Raw genomic sequence first — 23,975 nt, 5'->3', positions numbered from 1 at the left:
TATTCATTAAAAAAAAAAAGTCTTTTAACTTTTCCCTATGTGAGATAGTTGGCAAATATCTTTTGTGAAGTTGCTACTAACAAATGTTTCATTAAATAAAAAATGTTTATGGATTTTTTTTCCTTGTGATGATAATGCAGGGTCTTGGTAAGACTTTACAGACAATTGCTTTGCTTGGTTACCTGAAACATTACCGAAACATTCCTGGACCTCACATGGTTTTAGTTCCAAAGTCGACTTTACACAACTGGATGAATGAATTTAAGCGATGGGTCCCATCTCTTCGTGTTATTTGTTTCGTTGGAGACAAGGATGCGAGAGTAAGTGAGAAACACGTTTAAAAAGGCAATCAAGGATAACATCATTTCTGGGGTTAAGTTTTATTGCTATAAAAGACATTCGAGTTGACTACTACTACTAGATATCACTTAAGTTGTGCTTACTCTTTGTTAGGCTCTTTTGTAAGTGCGTTTTATGTATTAATTAAGCTAATTCTCACAACACTCCTGTGAGGTAGATGTGTTACCTATTCATAACAGAAAATCCATTATTATGCTTATTGGCATTTACTTTTAACTAGCTCATTAACCTAAGCATTTTGAATTGCACTTTTAAGTGATTCTTTATTTTAAAAAAATCTTACTTTATTGACAGTATATCTTATCAGCGATTCTATCGTTTGTGCTGTTTTGATGCCAAAAATGTATCAATTTGCATTTCAATTTTTTTGTTTAAATTTTTTACTTTTGACTTTGACTTGTTTACATGCACACATGCACACACACATGAATGGAACTTTTTCTCTTTGTACAGAGAGCCTTGTGTTTTGTGTTTATGCATAGACACAGCTTTCAGTTTTGATCTTTGAATAGAAAAATACATGTGTGCATACATTCTTAGATAATATCAGAAATTCTGTGCTCTTCTTTAAAGTAGCTATTTGTCAATCTAGTAGGCTACAATTATTTTAGGACTGTTGAATTAATCTAAAAATAATGAATTATGCAAAAATACCAAAATGAATAATCAGCTTAGAAAGCATATTATTAAACTTGGTCTTTATTTTGCCTCCAGAGAACATAGTTTAAAGATTTATTCTATTTTACATATTTAGATAGGTTATCAAAAGATATCCTCGGAAGAATGGTAGCATAATGAATTATGTGATTTTATTCTTATCATTTTGCTTGAAGAAAAATTACTTAAAGTTATTTAAATTTAACTTATAAATAATTTAAATATTGAAATACTGAGCTCATAAATATAGAATTACAGGCTTGATTCTTCCCTATGCCTAATATTTCGCAGTAGCAAATTAGTCACTTAGAAATCTTTCTGATTGCTGCTATTATATAATGTAATACCATTTCTTATAAAATTTTGTATTTCTAAAGTATTGATTTGTTTTGCTGAAGTTATTCGTTTTATTTATTTATTTATTCATGTATTTATTTCTTTTTGGCTACGTTGGGTCTTCGTTGCTGTGTGCAGGCTTCCTCTAGTTTCAGCGAGCAGGGCTGCTCTTTGTTGCAGTGCAGGGGCTTCTCATTGCGGTGGCTTCTCTTGTTGCGGAGCACGGGCTCTAGGCGTGCGGACTTCAGTAGCTGTGGCTCGCGGGCTCTAGAGCACAGGCTCAGTAGTTGTAGCGCATGGGCTTAGTTGCTCTGCGGCATGTGGGATCTTCCCGGACCAGGGCTCGAACCCATGCCCCCTGCACTGGCAGGCAGATTCTTAACCACTGCGCCACCAGGGAAGTCCCTGAAATTATTCTTGAAGGTCATAGATATTGAGAAATATCTAGGCTTGTGTTGTCATCATGTCTCAGTAAAAATGTATGTCAGTGGTTTTCGACTATATTAGTGGAATCCAAGGGTTTCATGAAGTGTCTCTGGGAGTTTTCAAGAAAGGGTGGATGTATTTAATTGGTGACTGCCCTATCTCTACCCCATGGGAGGTTGAAATTCTTCTAGACACTTCAAAAACTTCTTAATCATGAAAACTAACCTTCAAAGTCAATGTCTTGCAAATTTCCACTCATTAATGGGTTGGGGTTCAGTTTAGTGGGTGGTAACAACAAGTTTTTAAAACATTGAGATAGAACAGAGTAGAAAGTAGCATTGAGGATATGTATTGCTTCTTTCTATATACACGCCCTCAAACATGTATGTGTATACTGGATTGCGACCTAAAATAAAATTTTACTGTGGGCCATGGTCAAAGAGTTTGAGAACCAGTAATTGTTAATTACATAAATAATTAATGTGCCATATGCAACACTTAAAGATTGATGTCGTTATGTGTAGAGAAAATCCAGATCATTATTTATAGACAGATTTGAACCTTTGTACCACAGAGGATAGATATATTGGATCTTTCTATTTTCCTGGCCTTCTGTAAACACTTTATGAGGTCAGTATTTTGGTAATAAAGTATTTGATGTAGGCTACAGTAGGTATTTAATTGAGGTAGGAAATTATTAGAGAAAATCCTGATCCTGTTTGAAGCTAATGTAGTCCTGAAGTATTTAGAGGTATGATTCCTAACCATAGTTTTTGACCCCTTCCTTTCACACTCCAGAGGCATCAAAGGTCATGGACATGGAAACAGGAGATCTGGTTTTAATTCTGGCTTTGCTACTGACTGTGATGTTGAATGAATCTCAAAGGGCCTTAATTTTTGTCACCTATAATATGAGAGCTTTTGGATTATGTGATCTTTAATATTCTGTCAAGGTATTTAACTCTGAAACTATCAAGTAGTTACACAAATTTCAAAGAAGAGCTAATTTAAATTAAAATATGTGTATGTTCTATGAAACTGTACGAGGAACCATTAAACTGAGTATTTCACAAAATCAAATAAGGGTAAGGTATATGCAGGACTAAATAGGGTCTGGCACCCTGGTTCTTTTTATTTTGCCTCTAACTCCCTAATGTCTTAATTAACTTTTTGAATACCACTTCCCAGGGAGCAGCTGAGATCTACAAAGGCCTTTTATCTGTCCTCTACTTCAGTCCAGGCAATTCTTTTATACATAGTGGGCACTCATTGAATATTTGTTGAAAGAGTCCCTGGCGTGTTTGATGCATAACTGAATTTATGAAATAATGACTTTGCAGTGAACAGTCAATTTTGTTTATGCACTGTACTTTCAGATTTACAGTACTAACCAGTCCCTTCTCAATGTAGATTTTGCTGCTCCCTGTTAACCTTTGTGGTTTTATTTTGACCCGTAATAAAAAATAATCTGGAATTCAGTTAATACAAGTTAAAAATGCTTTCAATCAACTTGGCTACCACATTGGCCACTGCCTATGAAGATTTAAAAGTAGTTTTAAATAATCTCACTGTTTTAAATAGACTCATATACTAGATAAAGCAAGTCCCCTTTATAAAATCACATTTGTAGCCTCATAACATCAGGAATTTCACAAAAACATTAGTGGGCTTTCATGACCCCTTAACAAAATTTATGACTCATCCCTGCTAGAAAGTGAAGGAGACATACAAGAGATCTCAAAAGGTTGGAATCACTCATGTATGTTGAGCTTTTTCCATTTATCGAAATGCTATCATGTTGGTAATGCTTGGATCTTGGTAAGAGTATGGTATTCAGAAAGTAGTTCCTTTGCCCATGTCCTTTTGCTCCTTTGTGGTATGAAGAGAGAGCCTAGTAATTGTCATCTTCTGGTGATATGAACTTCTCCAGTTCATCGAATATGCTGTACTCGTTTAATGGAAGCCTTTGCTTCTCTTTTGTTGATGAAAAATATTAGCATGTCATACAGATAATTGACTACAAAAGTATCTTTGGGCCTCAGATTTCCTATCTCTAAAATGGATGAGACCGAATGATTCCAAGGGTCTCTTAGAATTCTTAATAGTCTGTTGATGCTTTAATTCTGTGACATCTTGTCAACATATTCTAATATAAGGAACTTTATTTTGCATCAGGCTGCTTTTATTCGTGATGAAATGATGCCAGGAGAGTGGGATGTTTGTGTTACTTCTTATGAGATGGTAATTAAAGAAAAATCTGTATTCAAAAAGTTTCACTGGCGATACCTAGTCATCGATGAGGCTCACAGAATAAAGAATGAAAAATCTAAGGTAAGCTAGTTCTCAACATCTTTATTAAAGTTTTCTTTTAACTACCATTTCTGTTTGTTTACTTCTCTGTATTCAGAATTTAAAAAGTGATAGAAGATTGTGATTTTATTCACAGAATGTGAATGAAAATCAGTTTTTAAAATGATTTTGAAGTTTAAATGATTGAATATAAGACAAATGAAAATTGAGCCCAGTTTTTATGTAAAGAAAATTAGGTGTTCATTTGCTATAACTGTTGCAGCCTAAGTAACTCTGTTATGCTACAGTATTTTAATATTTTGGCAATATTTGGTGTATAAATGTCATTTGCATTGGTTTATTTTTTGAGGAGCTACCTTACGTGTATTCATATGGATTAGAAAAAATCATTTCCTAGAATTATCTGACTTGTGTGAATTAGAGTGTGGTGTTAACATTGAAAAATACCAACATTTCTTGCCATTCAACTCCATCAACAGTAGGAAAAGCGTCAATTATTATGATGAACCTCTCTTTGGATCACTGGGCTGCTTTGGGAGAACCAGGGACACAACTGAAGCAAAATCACCAGGTGGTGCTTTTCAAATTAGAGTTAATACCCGATAAGAGGACGCGTGTTAGAGAATAATTGTTAATTTAAGAGTACTATAAAAATGTGCATTTTTATTGATAAGATTACTGTTCTTTTATACTTTTCGTGCTTTAATTTTTGTGGTTTTATATTTAGAAAGTTAATATAAGATATTCGGGGAAAATGGGCTCAAGTGTGGTGCTTAAAAATTGTGACCAGGCCAAGTTAGAAGTTGGCTAGGCATGGTGGATGAACATGATTGGCAGGGAGAAGGCGATACTGTTGTATAAAGTGACTAGCCTGAATTCCATAGAGTTCTGACTGTTTCTGTGGACCCAAAGTGGAAAAAATAAATTTTTTAAAGTGGGGGAACGGTCTCAGGTGTGACTGTGATCTGCATTCTTGTAAGTGTAGAAATGCCTAGAATATTTTGTTCAGTTGTGCTTCACTGTGGCAATGTCACCTGAACCAGGATATTTTGCCACAGAAAATTAATTTTCAAGTTTTATTTTATTCAAAAAATGTATTGGGTTGGATGAAGAACTGATGAACATTCTAATAAATAAAACAATGTTGACATAACTGTTCTTTTTCTAGCTTTCAGAGATTGTTCGTGAGTTCAAGTCAACTAACCGCTTGCTCCTAACTGGAACACCTTTGCAGAATAACCTGCATGAACTCTGGGCACTACTCAACTTTTTATTGCCTGATGTCTTTAATTCTGCAGATGTAAGTTTGTCATACGTTTTAAGTGTAATTTTCTTGTGTTCACAGACATCTGTTTTCAAAGCATAGAATGTAGATTGAAATTGATAGTTCTTTTTCACTTGTAATTCTTTATTTGTGTTTTGATTTTCTCAGAAAGGTGCTCTTAACTAGAAATTTTTTCAAACAGGGATATTTAGAGAAATAATGTTTCTTTTCTTTGAGATTATCCTGCCTGTTAAACTTTGCCTATATAATAACATTGCTACCACAACTTATGACATAAGGTAGACTGAGTTCAGAATAGTGCTTTCTAAATTTTCTTTTAATTAAATTGGAAGGGTTTTCTGCATACTAGTTTGGCAGGTGGAGTCATTGAAATAATCTTTAATTATTGCAGGTATTAACATTTGGTGAGTACTAAAGAGTTTATAATATGTGATGTGAAAAGCAACATATTTCGTAAATGTATGATTTATACTGTTTTTATCATTAACACAAGGTTATGCTAGTGCAGCAAACAGAATTGAATGATTTAAGGAGTTTGGAGCTTGATTTTCCTCATTACTGATATTAATTGATAATAAAAAGTACCAAGTTCAGCTATCTATTGGTTTGTATACCTTATCTTGCTTTTGTTCATTTTTACTGTTTGATTAACATTTTCATTAGCATGTCTTCGATTTTTTATTCTTATTCCTACTCCTTTTAACTGGATATAATGCTACTATGGTATGGGGAAGCCTAATAAAAGCTTTTTAAGGAAAAACTGCTGATGGAGTGCCTCTATAATGCGGTTCAAATTTTGTTAACTGCTCCAGTATTTTATCTGTTTTCAAAGTAAATAATATTGGCCATCACAGTTAACATATTTTTGACAGTGCTTTTAAAATGAATTATTGCTATATGAGTTGTATAAGAATTTATAGAATACTGCATTTAAAACAACTGTGCACTTACTGCAGAATTTTCACCCCTCCACAGGACTTTGATTCTTGGTTTGACACTAAAAATTGCCTTGGTGATCAAAAACTTGTGGAAAGACTTCACGCAGTAAGTAATAGCAGACAGGAAAATTTAGTAATTATATATATATAACTGAGTTAGAAAACAAGCTGCTATAGAATCTGTTTGAACTTGTGGATTTGCTTCTGGGCTTAGTCTCAGTGTTTTTCCCTCTCAACTTTTTTAATAGCCTCTTTGGGAGGCAAACTCCTACTGTATCCTCAGCTTCTCTATGGAACAGCTCTTTTGCTTTGGCTCTCTCCCCTGGATAATGTGGTTCTCTCCCATAGAGGCTGTTCACTCTCCCGTACCCCACAGGTCCTTGAGATTGCATCAGTATTCTCCTAGTTCCTCAATGCCATTTCAAAACCATTGCTTCTCCACTGTCATGTGTAAAACTCTTCCTTTGAGGCTCAAGTTATCTTGCAAGTCCATCCTCCGTCCATTCTTTTATCTGTCATCTATTCATTACCAGGTGACCCCCTCACATTCATTGAACACCAGTTTTCCCTTCTTTGTTAACAGCTTCTTGTATCCTTCTCTTTCACTCATATTACTCCATTTGTACCTGTCCTGTTATCTCACAGAGATATCCAGTGCCTGGACCCCTGCTTTACCCCCATCTGTCAGACCATTTCTGTTACATTTTCTGTATCCAGCAATGAGCCCATTTTCTATCACTTGAACCACTTTTTTTTGGCCAATATCTCAAACTCCCTTGCTCTCTTGATCTGCCATTTCTGCCCTAAAAGCCCTAAACTGGAATTATGTAACTGTGTCTCTGTCCTGTGGGTTTGAATTCTGCTTCTACCACTTACTAGCAGAGTGACCTGCTCTGTACTGGGGCTGCTCAACACTGATAAAGAAGATTACACCCACTGTACAGGTTGGAGCCGCTCCAGTTTCATGTTCCCTAACATAAGCTGGGATTTGATGATGTTGGTGATCCTTCAACATGGCCTTCTTCAGCATTCTTTCTCATTTCCTAGAACAGCTATTTCAGACTTTCCCCAGTCTCCCCAAGACCTCTAACCCAGGTGTTCCCTGCCCTCCTCCTTTCTCAGCAAGTACCAAGTACCATCATTCTTTTCTCAAAGAGAAAATAGAACACATTAGGTAGGAACTCCTTCAAGGATATCCATCTTCCAAGGATATCTGCATCTGTGTTACCCCTGTTTGAGTGGAAGAGGTCTTCTTTCTCCCAGCAATGGCTAATTGTTCCAACGTGAACCCTGGATCTCATCTTTTCCTGTTTCCTTATGGACTTTTCCCCTTGATTTATCCTTTTTATTGACTGAATTTTCTACCTCTCCTTCCATGTTGGCTCTTTTCCTTCAACATGTAAATATGCTTAATTATCTCCCTTATTAAATCCTAACCCACACTTAGATGCCCCCACCTCACATACACAGAACAGTACTCCCTCAACACTTTGTCCTTCTCGAGCTCTGATTCTGGTTTATTACCTTGATGGCTAAGCTATTTGAAAGTTTAGTTTATCCCCTCTATCATCTCCACCACCAAATCTCCTATTTGCTCTTTTTTTTTTTTTTTTTTTTTTTGGCCACACCATGTGGCATGTGGGATATTAGTTCTCGACCAGTGATCAAACCCCTGCCCCCTGCACTGGAAGCGTGGAGTCTCAACCACTGGACCTCCAGGGAAGTCCCTATTCACTCTTTTTTAAAATGTACACCTATAATTTTAATTGGCTTAGTGGAGTTTTGTGAGGAAGTGGGTATAGATGCATTTGCTATTTTTTGTCTGCTGTTTTTAACGAGAGTCTCAATCTCTCTTTACAAATAATACTAAAAAAAAAACCCCATGTATTGTCCACTTCTCCCTCTCTCCCCCTACCCTGGAAAAATGTAAACTTGATGTGGCAGAGACCCTGTCTATTTTCCACCACATTGTGCCCTGTGTGCCTGGTCCAGAGTAACTGCTCATTAAACATTTATTGACTTGAAGCCCCAACAGTCATCATACTTTATGTAAATATTTATTTAGAGTTAAACAGAACAAGTCCAGAAACAAATGACCTTATGTAATAGGGAATTTATTGTAAGAATGCAGAGGAGTAGAAGACAAATCTTCCAAGAATCTTGTAACACAAGTTGTAGTACAGCTGGGCCTCTGATAGCACGAACTTGGTCAACTCTGGGGAATGTTTACTCTGTCTCTGGTGGGTCCTATTCACTCCTGAATCCATTGACCACTAGCTTTTATCCATTAAATACAATTGAAACTTACCTCACAAGTGTTTGTGATTTTTCAGTTACTTAGTTCAGGGTATACCTTTTGGTCAGTGCCCTAGCATCTCTGTAATATTTAGTACCGCTAACCACTCCTGCTTTAAGAGCTTTCTGTTTAGTGTCTGGGGTATGGGATGGATTTTCTCTTACCTCTTTGGCTATTCTTTTCAGTCCCCATCATGGGCTTTTCTTTCTCTGTCCCTGAAAGTTTAGTGTTTTGTAGGGCTTTGTCTTTGTCTTCCTTTTTCATTTGTGCTCTCCCTGGGGGTTCACTCCCATAGTTTCAGCTACCACCTCTATACTTGTAACTCCCAAATTTCTCTCTCCTTGTCTCTCTCCTAAGCTCTAAACTTACATATCCCACTGCCTTCTGAGTCTTCTGCCTAAATGTCTCACAGGCAGTTGAAACTCTTAAAAATGCCACTTAGACAAATTTAAGAGGCCCAAGCAGGAAACCAGAAGTCTTCTTTTACACTTCCCTTTTCCTTACCTCCCATGGATCTCTAGTAATAATAGCCACAGTTTACTGATGTCTACTGTGGTTAAGCTCTACACATGTACTACCACAAATTGTCACAGCAGCCTTGAAAATAGGTATCTTTATCCCCATTTAAAAATGCTTGGCATACATATATACCATAAATCTATATGTTTTGGATGAATGGATGAGGAAACAGGTTTGGAAAAGTTAAAGAACTTGCCCAGCTCACAACAGCTAATCAGGGACTGAGCTGGATGTAGAATCAGCCTGATCTGGGTTTGATTTCTGCTTCTACCACTTACTAGCAAGGTGACTTTGGTGACGTTACTAAAATTGAAATAATTGCCTTTCCCTCAAAGATTTATTGTAAGGATTTAATACTCTATCAAGTTCATGGCGTAGTATTTGGCACATTGCAGGTCCTCTAGAGATTTTTTTTTCTTGTGATAGAATTTGCCTTGCAGGTATATACTGATTATTTCATGTTTTTTTCTCTTTTCATTCGTATCTTCCTTAACATTGAACCATTTTTTCCTCATTCATATATTTAACCATTTTTAAATGGCTTGAATTTTTGTTTCACTTTTAGAGACTCTCGGATCCATACTCTGACCTCAGATTTCCTCTCAGGTTTAAAAATATTGTATGACAGCAGATTTTTTAAAAAAGGATATTTTGTACTTTTTCAATAGTCAATAATCTTATTGTCTTAATTTTTAATGTCTTTTCTGCCATCAAATCATGAATGTCTAATTTAGGTCCCCTATTCTGAGTCTCTAATGGGTCATTACTTGGTTCTTTTTTACCAAGAAAGTTGGCAACTGGTGTTGGTAGTGTTTTTCAGATTATACAGTGGGAAGTAAATTTCACATTAGGGTGTTGTCAATGAAATAAATGGTTTATAATATTGAATGTTTTATAAACTTTTATAAAAACTCTCACTTTTTAGGTTTTAAAACCATTTTTGTTACGACGTATAAAAACTGATGTAGAGAAGAGCCTGCCTCCTAAAAAGGAAATCAAGATTTACTTGGGATTGAGTAAAATGCAGCGAGAATGGTGAGCTATTTTATTTCCATTAGAATTTATTTATTAAAAATTAGCTTTGTAGTGGTTCAGTTGTGCCTTTAGTTCAAAAATTACATTTTTATGTTTAAATGCCAAGTTAAGTAGTTCAGATATTTTAATAGAAAATTGATGAGTATTTTATTTAACCTTTAGGAAAGGGCATGGGTCTTCGAGTCTATAGACCTGTGTTTGAGTCAGTGCTTTGCCTCTTAATAGCTATTTAGCTTGGACAAGTTATGTAATCTCAGTTTCCCTTCTGTAAAATGGGGATAATAATACTTACTTATAAGGATGTTAGGGTTAAAGGGGATAATGTCACCGGCACATTTGTTAGTTATTCTTGCTTTTTCCATCAATGAAAAAAGCAAGCTTGTATTGATAAATACAAGCAGAGCAGGAAATTGACAAGAGGAGTCACAAGGAATCATAAATTAGATAAAATTAAACATGTTAATAATGTAATAATGCTACTAAGAGAAGCAAAATGTTGCTTATATAAATAAAATTAGATAATTTATAATATACAGTGACTTCTCTATTATTGAAGCCAGTATAGAGTACTTGTAAAGAGTATATTTCTCTGGACTCAGACGTTAAGATCAAACCCTCGCTTTGTCCCTTTCTGTGGCTCTGAATAAATTGTTTCACTTCTTTCAGCTGCCTGAATTTCCATCTGTAAAATGGCAGTGACCCTAGTACTTATCTTGGAGTTGTGAAGATTTAACAAGATGATTCATATACCTGGCACTTGCACTCAGTACAAGTTGGCTGTCGTTATAATTAAATATTATTACTGTCCAGGTGGATAAGTAGGTCTGTTTTCTCCTGGGTGAAGGTCTAGAAAAGACAATAAAAATGTTTATAGGATCAGAAAAAAATGACCTATGAAGACAGGTATAAGAAATTGCAATTGTTTTTAGCTCAAACAAGTAAAAGCCAGATACCAACTTTCAGCAAATATTCAGATGTAGTTGTCTGAATTGTTATCAGCTGATGGCAATTTTTAGCAATGGATAAAGCAGGAGGAAATAGGTTTACAGGCAACATACAAGTTAAAATATTCAGATCTTCACTATTTTTTGGTTTTGCTGATCAAATTTAGTCTCAAATCAAATCTTTTTGTTTTTCTTTAAATAGGAATCTAAGCAGATCACCAAAGGGACATTAATTTTTTTTCCAAAGGGACATTTCTTGATGGCATTAAGCCTTTATAATAGTCGATGATTAATTATAGTTTAAAATTTTAGGTATACAAAAATCCTGATGAAAGATATTGATGTTCTAAACTCTGCTGGCAAAATGGACAAGATGCGGCTCTTAAACATTCTGATGCAGCTTCGAAAGTGCTGTAATCATCCTTACCTGTTTGATGGTGCTGAACCTGGTCCACCGTATACCACAGATGAGCACATTGTTAGCAACAGTGGTAAAATGGTAGTTCTTGATAAACTGTTGGCCAAACTCAGAGAACAGGGTGAGTTACAAATCTTCAAATTAATGTGAAGTAACTTAATATTGTATATGAATAACATTTTGCATAATCATTTGTCATTCATTCATTCACTTGTTCAGCACACATTGTTGAGTATTTACTGTTTGTCAGGAATTGTCCTATGGGCTGGGTATGCAAAGATGCACAAGACAACAGTCCTTGCCTTGTAGATGCTCACAGTACAGCGAGGGGGAATAGTTGCAGGTCACTGTGATAGTGCTGTGATATGCTGAGAGATTGGGAGTTGGGGAAGTCTTCACAAAGATGACGTTTGAGGTGAGCACGGGAGAATGTGTAGGAGTAAACCATGAGGAAAAGGAAGGGAAGGGTGTTCCGCATCTTCAGTGAAGCAGAGATGTGAAAGAAGGGAATGTGGAGCTTGTGGTATCTGGGTAGAGTGGCAGTGGATGAGTCTGGGAAGATGGATGGGGCCATTACAAAAGGCCTTTTACACTATGATTTAAGGAGTTTGGACTATTTTGAAGGTGATGGGGGTGGTCATAGAAAATTTGGCTGTGGAGAGTGATGTGATCAGACTTGTATGTTAGGAAGAGAAGCTTGGAAGCAGTATGGGGGTGTATCTACTGAGGATGAGAGACAAGAAACATCCTCAGGATGGAGTAAAGGCAGATTTTATTTTATTTATTTATTATTTTTAAAATTTATTTTTTATTTTTTTATCATTTAAATTTTATTTTATTTATTTTTTTATACAGAAGGTTCTTACTAGTTATCTGTTTTATACATATTAGTGTATATATGTCAATCCCAATCTCCCAATTCAACCCACCACTTCCCCCCTCTTGGTGTCCGTATGTTTGTTCTCTACATCTGTGTCTCTATTTCTAGTAAGGGCAGATTTTAAATCATCTCAATATGCGTGGAGGATTTTGAAGACCTTAAAAATGTGTAACTCAACAAATGCATACTTCTCTATAGTATCGTTGAAGGTGTGTGTTTGTGTTTGTGTGTGTGTGTGTGTGTGTGTGGTTAGTGGAGTGTTCATGTGCTATATATTTATATTGCATATGATGTTTACTTTTATTTTTGTAACTTTCAAGTTAGTTTTACACAAGATGAATAACTTGGTTTTTTTTGGTGAAATGTTTTAGGTTCAAGGGTTCTCATTTTTAGCCAGATGACTCGCTTGCTGGACATTTTGGAGGATTATTGTATGTGGCGTGGTTACGAGTATTGTCGACTGGATGGACAAACCCCACATGAAGAAAGAGAGGTGAGGAAGAGAAAATAAAACAAGACTTGAAAAATCAGAGTTCAATTAAGCCATGTTTTTAATCATTAGGTAGTTTTGAACTTTGGCCTTTTCTTTAGCTAGGTGCATTGAATTTCTCACTACCATCTCTCTCTCTTTGAGATCTTTAGCTGGACTTCCATTACACTGGCTCTTTACAAATCATTCTTTCCAAGGTTTTCAAAGACATCCTAAGTTATCTATTACATCCTTACCTCCTCTAATCACTGCTGTCTCTGGCCTTTTGACTACTTGTTTCTCAGTTTACTCTTTGACCCCTGATTCTATGTCATTTTCTTTTCTTGATTTGCCTCCTACATTAGACCCTCGCCATTCATGGAGTTTAACAGTTGAGATTGTTTCAATTTATGAACAACCGTAGACTCATGAGACAGTAATTTGTAAAGGGAATGATCTCAGTCTTATAGAAATTTTGTACAACTGAAATGAACATAGGTGTAGGAGCTTATCATGCACTTGGATTTTGGAGTACTAAAAGGTTGGTGTGCAGGAATGAGTCACTTAGCTAATGAGGAAGCCTGCCTAGCACCCAGTATTTTTCTCTAATTTGGAAATTCTTAAAGAATTTTAGATGATTTCTCATGAATGTCAGGGGTCTAATGTATTTTAAGCCCTTTAAAGCACTTATTTTTTGAGGGAGAGGGCTTTGCTAATTTATCTTCTCTTTTCTGTGATCCTTCAGGGCTCTGTCTTTGGCCTCTGTTTTAAGTCTATACTCATGCTCTGGGCAGAGATTGTGATTTCATGGTATAGTGGAAAATGCATTGAACTTGGTTTCAGAAGACCTGAACTTAACACCAACTCCACCACTATGCGTGCAAGCTATTTAATCCTCTGAGCCTCAGTATCTTTGACTCTTTATTATAAGGGTAATGTTAATGCTTAGGCTTCTGTTTTCCTGACAGTGTTGTGAGGATCACTGCATATAATATGTATGAACAGAGTTTTTGTACTATGTAGTGCAGTATAGCCCACAGGTCATGAAAGTGCACACAGGCCTTTTCACCTCTCAGCTCTAGGACCCCTTCTCAGGCCACAAAGACTCTCAGCCTGTGTCCCTCTCCTTCCATAGCTGCAGTGGGCACTCTGTCCCTTGTGTGCCTCCTTAGTGAAACCTGGCATAGTGTACGATAGTGTCCACAGCAGGAGCACAGGCCCTTTTCACATTAAGAGTTTTCCTGCTACCCACTGTGGGAAAACAGTTGTGGTAATATTTAAAAATGAGGACGTTTCAAAGCTTATACTGTTCCCTGCTCTTTAGTCTTTTACCCTCTCTGAAATGATAACTTGAAGCTTTATTGGGCTTTTGCTGATTTATTCCTGGGAATGGATTTCTCCAAATCCACATTAAGCATAGTACCATTCAAGATGGCCCTTCTTCCCGGAATGAAGATGATACTAAGGCAGAAGAGTAGGTGCTTTCTGATCTCAAATAGCCAATTTGCATTTCTGTCTAATCTCTCTGCTCATGAATAATGTGGACTTTACCTAATTATGCTCCAATTATCTGGTTTCTTAAAATGTTAGACAATGTTCTCCCTTCAGAGACTTTGAGTCACATGCTTTGACTTTAGATATAGCAAAGTGAGGGACTTCCCTGGTGGTCCAGTGGTTGAGACTTTGCCTTCCAATGCAGGGGCTGCGGGTTCGATCCCTGGCTAGGGAGCTAAGATCCCACATGCCTTGCAGCCAAAAATCCAAAACATAAAATAGAAGCAATATTGTAACAAATTCAATGAAGACTTTAAAAACGGTCCACATCAAAAACAAATCTTTAAAAAAAAAAGATATAGCAAAGTGAGAGCTGTTAATTTTGTTTTGGAAATGTCCTGCCTTCCCATTATGTTGCTGTTCAGATAAGCATTTCATCTATTTTCCTAGTAAGAAGGGGAAGACTACCTTTAATTCCTTACTCGATTTGTTTGCGAGCTGTTAATAAGCAATTCTTTCTCAATAGCAGCCGGATTTGCCCTTTCTCCATTGCTACAGCTAAATTCAGCGAGCTTCTGTAACCTTCACGTATTGGCCTCCTCACTTTTATAGCGAAAGGAACTAACATTTGTCAAGCAACGACTATGAGCTAGGCAACTTAGAGTTCCAGCTGAATTCTCCCAGCAGCCCAGTAAAGTATTGGCATAATTTTCTCCACTTGAAACTGTGTCTCAGAGAGGTTAAATGCTTGCTGAGAACCACATGTGTAATAAATGGTAGAGTTATGATTCATGCCCAGGTTTTTGCTATTTCCTCTACACCAAATTGCCTCTCACTACACCATGCTGCTTTCTGTACTGCCCCCTCTACATGCTGTATGGACTGCGGCAGAGTCACCTTCTCTGTCTGCAACTTTTGACCATGCCATTCCATTCCTTAAAAATAGAACTTCCTGTATTTTGTTATTATGAAAGTAATATATGATTGCCAAGGAAATCTTGAGAAGAAAAGTATTTCTGGCCAATCTTTTTATGCATATATAATATATAAATAATTAATATTATACTCTATACACTACATATGAAGTTCAGTATCCTGATACTTTTTACTCAACGTTATGTTGTACTTTCCTATATCAGTAAAAAATATCATTGTAAAAATAATTTTAGTGTAATATTTCATCCTGTGGACATACGATAAATAATTTATCCCCCTATTGTTGATCATTCAGTTTGTTTCCAATTTTTCACTATTATAAATAATGCTTAAGTAAAAGTCCTTATACATAAATCTTTGTGCCCATCTCTGATTATTTCCTTAGGATAAATTCCTAGAAGTGGAATTACTGGGTCAAAGGGTATGAACACTTTTAAGACTCTTGATGCATATTGCCAAATTGCTTTCCAGAAAGGTTGTACCAATTTACACTCCCAGCAGCAATGTATGAGAGTGCCCGTCTCACCGCCCCCTCGTCAACATTGAGTATATCATTTTTTTAATCTTTAAAAAATGGTATTATGTTGTTTTAATTTGCATTTATTTGATTACTAGTGAGATTGAACATTATTCTTGTGTTTATTAGCCATTCGTACTTGTTCTTTTGTGTACTGTCCTTTTTTTTCTCATTTTTCTATTGGGGTCTTAGTGTTTCTAATTAATTTGTATGAGATCTTTATATAGTAAGGATATTAACATCCTATTAATTTTTAAGACTCTTCACTGAATATCCCTGGATTACTTTCCTGATTTTCCTCATTACTTCCCTGTTTGCTCCTTTTCACCATATGGAAATAAATCTACTTACCTTCCCCTCTATCTGTTGCTCTCATTCCCATTTCTAAACTTTTATCTCTCTTGGTTGGTCTTCTATACCTTCTTTATTAATTCTTCATAAATTAATGGGAATGAAGTTGAGATATATGACATTTTACCCCCTAGATATATTTTAGCTCCCACTCAATTAAAACATTTTCACTATTATTATTTTAAAATAATTTAAGTGATTGATTACTTGCTTAGTTAAATTTGTCTTTGTGATTGTTCTTTTTATTGATGTAAGCTTCTAAAGATTAGGAACGTTATGTAATACACTTTTTACTGTACACATAGTACAGTTTATAGATAGATGCTTAAATATTTTTGAAGGTGGAAGAACATTACAAAGTGGGGTTTTGAGCATGCATGTTAAAATGTTTATTTCTTTCTTAAGGACTCTGATAATATAATTTGATTTTTCTCTCTTTTTCTTCCATCTCCTGTCAATTAAATAAAGGAAGCAATAGAGGCCTTTAATGTTCCTAATAGTAGCAAATTCATCTTTATGCTGAGTACCAGGGCTGGAGGTCTTGGAATTAACTTGGCAAGTGCTGATGTGGTTATACTATATGACTCAGACTGGAATCCACAGGTTGATCTACAAGCTATGGTTAGTAATCTTTAATGATATCAGAAATTTACCCTAGCTCAGAAAACTATTGTTATTTATACAGCACAAAGGTAATTTATGATAAAAGGGTAACAACAATCTTTGGGGGGTTTTGTAGATGTTAAAATAGATTTTTCTGGAAAACAAAGTTGCTGTGCTAATTGCAAAAACAAACAAAACAAAAACAAATACACCCCAAGCCCAACTATAGCATTTGCGTGTTGATTTTGGCTTTTATCATGAAACAGAAATGTCATTTTTTCCCACTCCTAAATATTGAAGAGGGCACATACATATGTTTTAATGAAAAGGGTTTAAAAATTAGTCTTTCAGTATTATTTTCCTTAACAACTAAATATATTAAAATCCTTAGCACTGAAATTGGGAGAGATAGGATTTTAATTTCTGTTATAAAACAATTGGGGCAAGAAGGTAAAAAGGTAACAAAGGAATATATTCCAGGAAAACATTTGCTGCCTAAGGACACCATCAGAAACTACTCTATGTTTAAAAAAGATTCAGGGAGCTTTTTTTACCTTTCATCATGGTATCATTTATTGAACTAGAGCTACAACTTGAGTCACTGTGACTCAAGTTTTGAGATATATATAATTTCAGAAGTAAAAAGATACAACATAGCTATGCATTCAAAATCCCCGGAATTTATGGGACAACTGACTGTCTTTGAAAACGATTAAAGTCATATGCCAATGAGGCAGAGCTTAGAAGTCATCCCTTTTCTTTTATAATAGAGAATTGAAAATATTGACCATTGGGACATTTTAAAATCCACATGCTTTGGCATAATTGTTACTGCTTTAGGTACCTAACTGCATGTTTGATGTGACTAAGTAGGAGTAAGCCCCAGTAAGTTACAGTGTTACTGAACTGGAAAACTTACTGGTAACACTTTATTTCCTTAAAAGTGTTAGAGGATAGCTGATCTTTCACGATTTACTGATTTGAGTTTGAAATGTAAATATGTGTGGGGTGTTGCTTTCTCTCTCAGTGTGCTGTGTTGAAACTGTTACTGGCTCTAGTGTTTTTATATTTAGTACAAGGGCTGTTTTGAACCCTGTTTCTTTGATTTTTTTTTCTCGACCAGCCTCCTCCCTTCACCTATTTGCCCTGGCCGCTTCTTGTGTTTTAAAAACACTCCCCCTGCAATGAACATTGTGGTACATGACTCTTTTTGAATTACGGTTTTCTCAGGGTATATGTCCAGTAGTGGGATTGCTGGGTCGTATGGTAGTTCTCTTTTTAGTTTTTTAAGGAACCTCCATACTGTTCTCCATAGTGGCTGCTAAAAAAAAAAAAAAAAAAAAAAGTCATGAAGAACCTAGGGGCAAGGCGGGAATAAAGATGCAGACCTACTAGAGAATGGACTTGAGGATATGGGGAAGGGGAAGGGTAAGCTGGGACAAAGTAAGAGAGTGGCATGGACATACATACACTACCAGACGTTAAATAGCTAGCTAGTGGGAAGCAGCCGCATAGCACAGGGAGATCAGCTCGGTGCTTTGTGACCACCTAGAGGGGTGGGATAGGGAGGGTGGGAGGAAGGGAGATGCAAGAGGGAAGAGATATGGGAACATATTGTATATGTATAACTGATTCACTTTGTTATAAAGTAGAAACTAACACACCATTGTAAAGCAATTATACTCCAAAAAAGATGTTTAAAAAAAAAAACAACAAAAAACAAAAACACTCCCCCTAGCTGTTTATATGTTATCAGAACTTGCCACCTGTCACACCTTTACCAACTGTAAACCATAGGACCAGTTCAAGACCATACAGTAAGTGTATTAATAGCCCATTAATTTTTATGACCCTTTACTACAGATCCCTGAATTGCCTCAGTAAACAGAAAGAACTGCTTGCTGATGAGAGAAAGCTGACTTTTGCCACCAAAGCAACCTTTATTAACTACTTTGCCCCTCACTTAAAAAACTCCTTGCTAGTGTGGAAGATGTTTGTATTTAATGGCTTAAAGTTACTTAGTAACTTAATCCAGAAGCTTTCAGCTCTCTTTAGTCCTCATCTTAAAGGGATTTTGTCTGTTGTCCTTCTGGAAATTTCCATTAATGGTACGGCAGAATATTTGCAGATTTCTGTGTTCCCAGGGGTCTCTAGATATTCTTAATATTCTTTACCCTCGTTTCAAAGGTGGCAGGAACTAATTTTTATTTTCAGAATTTTATAGCATAAGCTGGCTATACCATACATTTTATCCAGAATACCCAATGTCTTATATTAGGATTTTTTCTACTAGGATCGGGCACATCGTATCGGTCAGAAGAAGCCAGTACGTGTATTTCGTCTCATCACCGACAACACCGTTGAAGAAAGGATTGTTGAAAGAGCTGAGATAAAACTGAGACTTGACTCAATTGTCATACAACAAGGTATTTATACGTGTAAACTGAATTAGGTGTTTTTTTTTTTTTGAAAAACACCGGCAATTTTCTTCAGAGGAGGTTACTTTTATTTATTTATTTATTTGTTTGTTTGTTTATTTATGGCTGTGTTGGGTCTTCGTTTCTGTGCAAGGGCTTTCTCCAGTTGCGGCGAGCGGGGGCCACTCTTCATCGCAGTCCGCGGGCCTCTCACTATCGCGGCCTCTCTTGTTGCGGAGCACAGGCTCCAGACGCGCAGGCTCAGTAGTTGTGGCTCACGGGCCCAGTTGCTCCGCGGCATGTGGGATCTTCCCAGACCAGGGCTCGAACCCGTGTCCCCTGCATTGGCAGGCGGACTCTCAACCACTGCACCACCAGGGAAGCCCGGAGATTACTTTTAATGAAAGTTGAGCAAAATCTGCAAACTTAGTAAAAGAAAAAAGTCAAATTAAAAAAACAATGCTAATTTAAATCTGCCTATTTTGAAACCTGGCATTCAGTATATGGAGTAGGTACTTGAACATCACTAGCTTATAGTTGAATGTCAGTGGCATGTCTTTTCAAGTACTTGGTATTATTTAGCAGATAAAATGTTTGGTTTAAAAATTTTAAAACGTATTAGAGGGTGCCTTTTCATACAGAACAATTTGATCTGAGAAATGAAGTTTGAACATGAAAAAATGTTTCTATCCTATGTTTTAACTGAATTTTATAGAAGGAAATTCATATTGAAATAGAAGGTATGGTAGAAGAAAAACTTGCAGGGTTGTTCATTTAAAAAATTACTTTAAAGCTCACTAATTTTCCGTTATAAAGTTTTACTTATGTTTAAATGTACTTGTTTCTGATGAGAACTAATATGCTATGCTTTCTCTGGAATATCACTGAATATATACAACTTTTATTTTTATTATCAGGAAGACTTATTGACCAGCAGTCTAACAAGATGGCAAAAGAGGAAATGTTACAAATGATACGTCATGGGGCCACCCATGTTTTTGCTTCTAAAGAAAGTGAGCTGACAGATGAAGACATTACAACTCTTCTGGAAAGAGGGGAAAAGAAGGTTAGCTAAAATGGCATTTTGTTTTCATGATGGATTGCTTTAACATCAGTTTATTTCAGCATGATTATTGTAGTGAGTTGTTTCAAATGCATGTTTCAAACTGCATGTTTCAAATGATTCATGTTCTAAGAATTTGTAGATTTATATCCGGGGATAATTTAGGTTTTTTTTTTTTTTTTTAGTTTAAATTTTGGTGAGAAGAGTAAGAACCAGAGTTTAAAACTGAGTGACCTTGTATCTCATGCTTATCATATTGGTATTTACTCTACTTAAAAGCCCAGAAAATTTTGTGTTTAATCACTTGTATCAGGACTGCATTTTTGTGACTTTTTTGCATGGGATTAGAAATTATCTACTGATACATTGTGTCAACTGAAATTTTTGTGAACATTTTGTAAAATATTAAAGCATTATTTGTTAAAGTATAATAAGCTGTTTCAGAATATTGCAATTTTGTGTTGAATTTACCTTTTTTCACAAATTATTATGGATAATTTCAAACATAAGCAAAAGTAGACAGAATAGTGTAATGAACCCCCATGTACTTATCACCCGTTTCCAACAACCATCAACCAGTCCTGCCCCATTCACACCCCCAGTTCATCTTCCCCCTTCCTGGTTTATTTGGGAGCAAATCTCAGCCATATCATTTCAGCTATAAATATTTCACTATGTATTTCTAAAATATAAGAACTCTTTAAAAACATAATCATGATGGCATTGTCCCACCTGAAAAACCCCAATAATTCTTTAACATCAAAAATCCAGTTATAATTCAAATTTCCAATTATCTCAGAAGTAGCTAAGCTTTTTTAAAACTTTTTTTAAAAATCAGAATGCATATAAGGTCTATACATTGTCACTGGTTGATACGTCATGTGTATCTTTTTTAATCTGTAGGTTCTCCCTCTATTTATGTATTATTTCCCTTGTAATTTATTTGGTGAAGAAACTGGATTGTTTGCCTTTTGAGTTGCTCACAGTCTAGATTTTGCTGATTCCATCCCCACGGGGTATTTTACCATGTTCACTTATTTACTGTATTTCCTGCAAATTGGTCGAATTTACTTTTCAGACTATTTTTTGTTTCTGAGGCTATATCTCCATACATTTATATTATAGCCCCAGGACTTATTTATTTTATAACTGACTTCCCACCCCCCCACCTCTGGCAACCAACCAATCTGTTCTCTGGGTCTATGAGTTAGGTTTTCTTTTTTTTTAGATTCCACATATCAGTGAGATCATATGGTATTTTTCTTTCTCTGTCTGACTTATTTCATTTAGCATAATAGCCTCAAGGTCCATCCACACTGTCGCAAATGGCAGGATTTCCTTCTCTTTAATGGCTGAGTAATATTCCATTGTATACATTTACACCACATTTTCTTTATCCATTCATCCATCGATGGACACTTAGGTTGTTTCCATGTCTTGACTATTGTAAATAGTGCTGTAACGAACATGGGGGTGCAGGTAGGTATCTTTTCAAGTTAGTGTCTTCATTTCCTTCAAATAAATTCCCAGGAGTGGAATTTGGAATTGCTGGATCATATGGTAGCTCTATTTTTAATTTTTTGAGGAACCTCCATACTGTTTTCTACATTGCCTTAACCAATTTACATTCCCACCAACAGTGTAGGAGGGTTCCCTTTTCTCCACATCCTCTCCAGCATTTATTATTTGTAGACTTTTTGATGATGGCCATTCTAACAGGTGTGAGGTGATAGCTCATTGTAGCTTTGATTTGCATTTCCCTGACGATTAGTTATATTTAGTACCTTTTCATGTATCTGAGGTCATATGTTGGAATTTGAACAATCTTGTGTTACTGTGTTTCATGTTAGTGTGCAAATGTGTTGTTTAATCCAAGTTTGCCTTTGTTTTAGCATTAGCCATGTGTCCCATTAAAATTATGCAGCAGAAATTATAATATGGCTACATTTTCAATGACAAAAGATTTTAAAGAAAGCCTAAGTGAGAACACTTAAGAACCATTTAAGTATTTAAAATACTTGGGGCAAATTAAATTTATATTCAAGTTTGATGTTAACATTGCATTATTACTTTGTAAATTAACAGATTGCATATTTCATATCAAAACCTGACTTTTAAAAAGATAGAAAATCCACAGATTTTTATAAGTAATTCAGGGATAATTTTCTAATTTCAATGCATTCAACTTTAGACTGCAGAGATGAATGAACGCTTGCAGAAAATGGGAGAGTCTTCTCTGAGAAATTTTAGAATGGACACTGAACAAAGTTTGTACAAGTTTGAAGGAGAAGATTATAGAGAAAAACAGAAGGTAACTTTTTACCCTCAACCATTAGATTCTCTCAAATTAGCATTTCTTCCTGTAACAATTATATATTTAACAAAACACTGGCACTTACCTATCACAATACTGTGCTGTAGAGTGAAAGTGATGTATGTCAAAATGATCTTATCTAAGGGCTGGTTTATTATTATTATTATTACCACCACCATCAACATCATTTTTGTTGTTGCTGCTACTACTACTACCACCGCTTTTGTTTTTGAGAAGCAGTATAGGATGTGGTTGAGTTCCTGGATTCTGAAGCTGAAATCACAACTCTATCACTAATTAAGTGACTTAAAAGTTTTTTTTATTGAAGTATAGTTGATTTACAATGTTGTGTTACTTTCAGGTATACAGCAGAGCGATTCAGTTATACATACATATGTATTTTTTTCAGATTCTTTTCCCTTATAGGTTATTACAAAATATTGAGTATAGTTCCCTGTGCTGTATAGTAGGTCTTTGTTGGTTATCTATTTTATATGTAGTAGTGTGTATATATGTTAATCCCAAACTCCTAATTTATCCTCCCCCTCCTTTCCCCTTTGGTAACCATAATTAAGTGACTTTGGATAATCAGTTTTTTCACCTATCAAATGGAGGTTGGAGTAATTACATTATAGAGTAATTAGAACAAAATATGTAGCACTTAGTATTAATTATATTAGTAATAATATTATTGTTTACATATAGTTACTTAAATGCCAGAAGGACTTTGTTACAGGTGGTCTCATTTATAAAAGAATGCCTTGTAATATACTTCGTGGACAACAAAGGTCTCTTGAAGAAATGGGAATTTTATTTATTTTGTCTGTTTAAACTGAAATTATGGCTGTAATTTTAAAAACTTTTAATTTTGAAATGACTTTAGACTTTATTGCAAAAAATAGTAAAGAGTTCACATATATCCTTCACTCAGCTTCCCCTAATGTTAACAATTTACTTAATCATATTACAGTGATCAAGTCCAGGAAATTAACATGTTTTCCCCCTAATGTCCTTTCCCTGTTCCGGGGTTTATAATCCAGGATCCCACATTGCAGTTTTTAAAAACAGAGTTTTATTTTTAAGAGCAGTTTTAGGTTCACAGCAAAATCGCGTGGAAAATACAAAGACTTCCCATATTCCATCTGCCTCCCCCCAACAGCTTCCTCTACTGTCAACATCCCACACCAGTCGAACCTACACTGACACATCATTATCATTCAAAGTCCATCGTTTACATTAGGATTCACTTTTGGTGTTGTACAGTCTGTGGGTTTGGATAAATGTATAAATGACTGGTATCCACCGTTATGATATCCAGAATAGTTTTACTGCCCTAAAAACCCTCTGTGTGCTGCCTGTTAATCCCACCCTCCCGTCAACCCCTAGCAACAACTGATCTTTGCACTT

At 35.7% G+C, this 23,975-nt stretch overlaps 1 protein-coding gene across 5 annotated transcripts in view; it reads left to right on the top strand.

Annotated features, from left to right (window-relative positions):
• Nucleotides 1-23,975, top strand: part of SMARCA1 (SWI/SNF related, matrix associated, actin dependent regulator of chromatin, subfamily a, member 1) — a 69,325-nt gene that overhangs the window by 10,267 nt on the left and 35,083 nt on the right. For 3 of the 5 annotated variants that reach the window (XM_057538671.1, XM_057538673.1, XM_057538674.1), the window contains exons 6-17: nucleotides 141-320; nucleotides 3,955-4,110; nucleotides 5,258-5,389; nucleotides 6,350-6,418; nucleotides 10,053-10,162; nucleotides 11,419-11,645; nucleotides 12,776-12,897; nucleotides 15,689-15,724; nucleotides 16,640-16,792; nucleotides 19,068-19,200; nucleotides 20,109-20,257; nucleotides 22,446-22,565. In XM_057538671.1, the coding sequence (XP_057394654.1) occupies nucleotides 141-320; nucleotides 3,955-4,110; nucleotides 5,258-5,389; nucleotides 6,350-6,418; nucleotides 10,053-10,162; nucleotides 11,419-11,645; nucleotides 12,776-12,897; nucleotides 15,689-15,724; nucleotides 16,640-16,792; nucleotides 19,068-19,200; nucleotides 20,109-20,257; nucleotides 22,446-22,565 (1,587 nt within the window). The remainder of the gene's footprint in view (nucleotides 1-140; nucleotides 321-3,954; nucleotides 4,111-5,257; nucleotides 5,390-6,349; nucleotides 6,419-10,052; nucleotides 10,163-11,418; nucleotides 11,646-12,775; nucleotides 12,898-15,688; nucleotides 15,725-16,639; nucleotides 16,793-19,067; nucleotides 19,201-20,108; nucleotides 20,258-22,445; nucleotides 22,566-23,975) is intronic. The other 2 variants (XM_057538676.1, XM_057538672.1) reach the window with 1 other exon arrangement.

Source organism: Balaenoptera acutorostrata, chromosome X (genome assembly GCF_949987535.1).
Source record: "Balaenoptera acutorostrata chromosome X, mBalAcu1.1, whole genome shotgun sequence".
Classification (NCBI taxonomy): domain Eukaryota; kingdom Metazoa; phylum Chordata; class Mammalia; order Artiodactyla; family Balaenopteridae; genus Balaenoptera; species Balaenoptera acutorostrata.
Note: the sequence above shows the minus strand (reverse complement) of the source record. Positions and strands in the feature narration are given on the sequence as shown.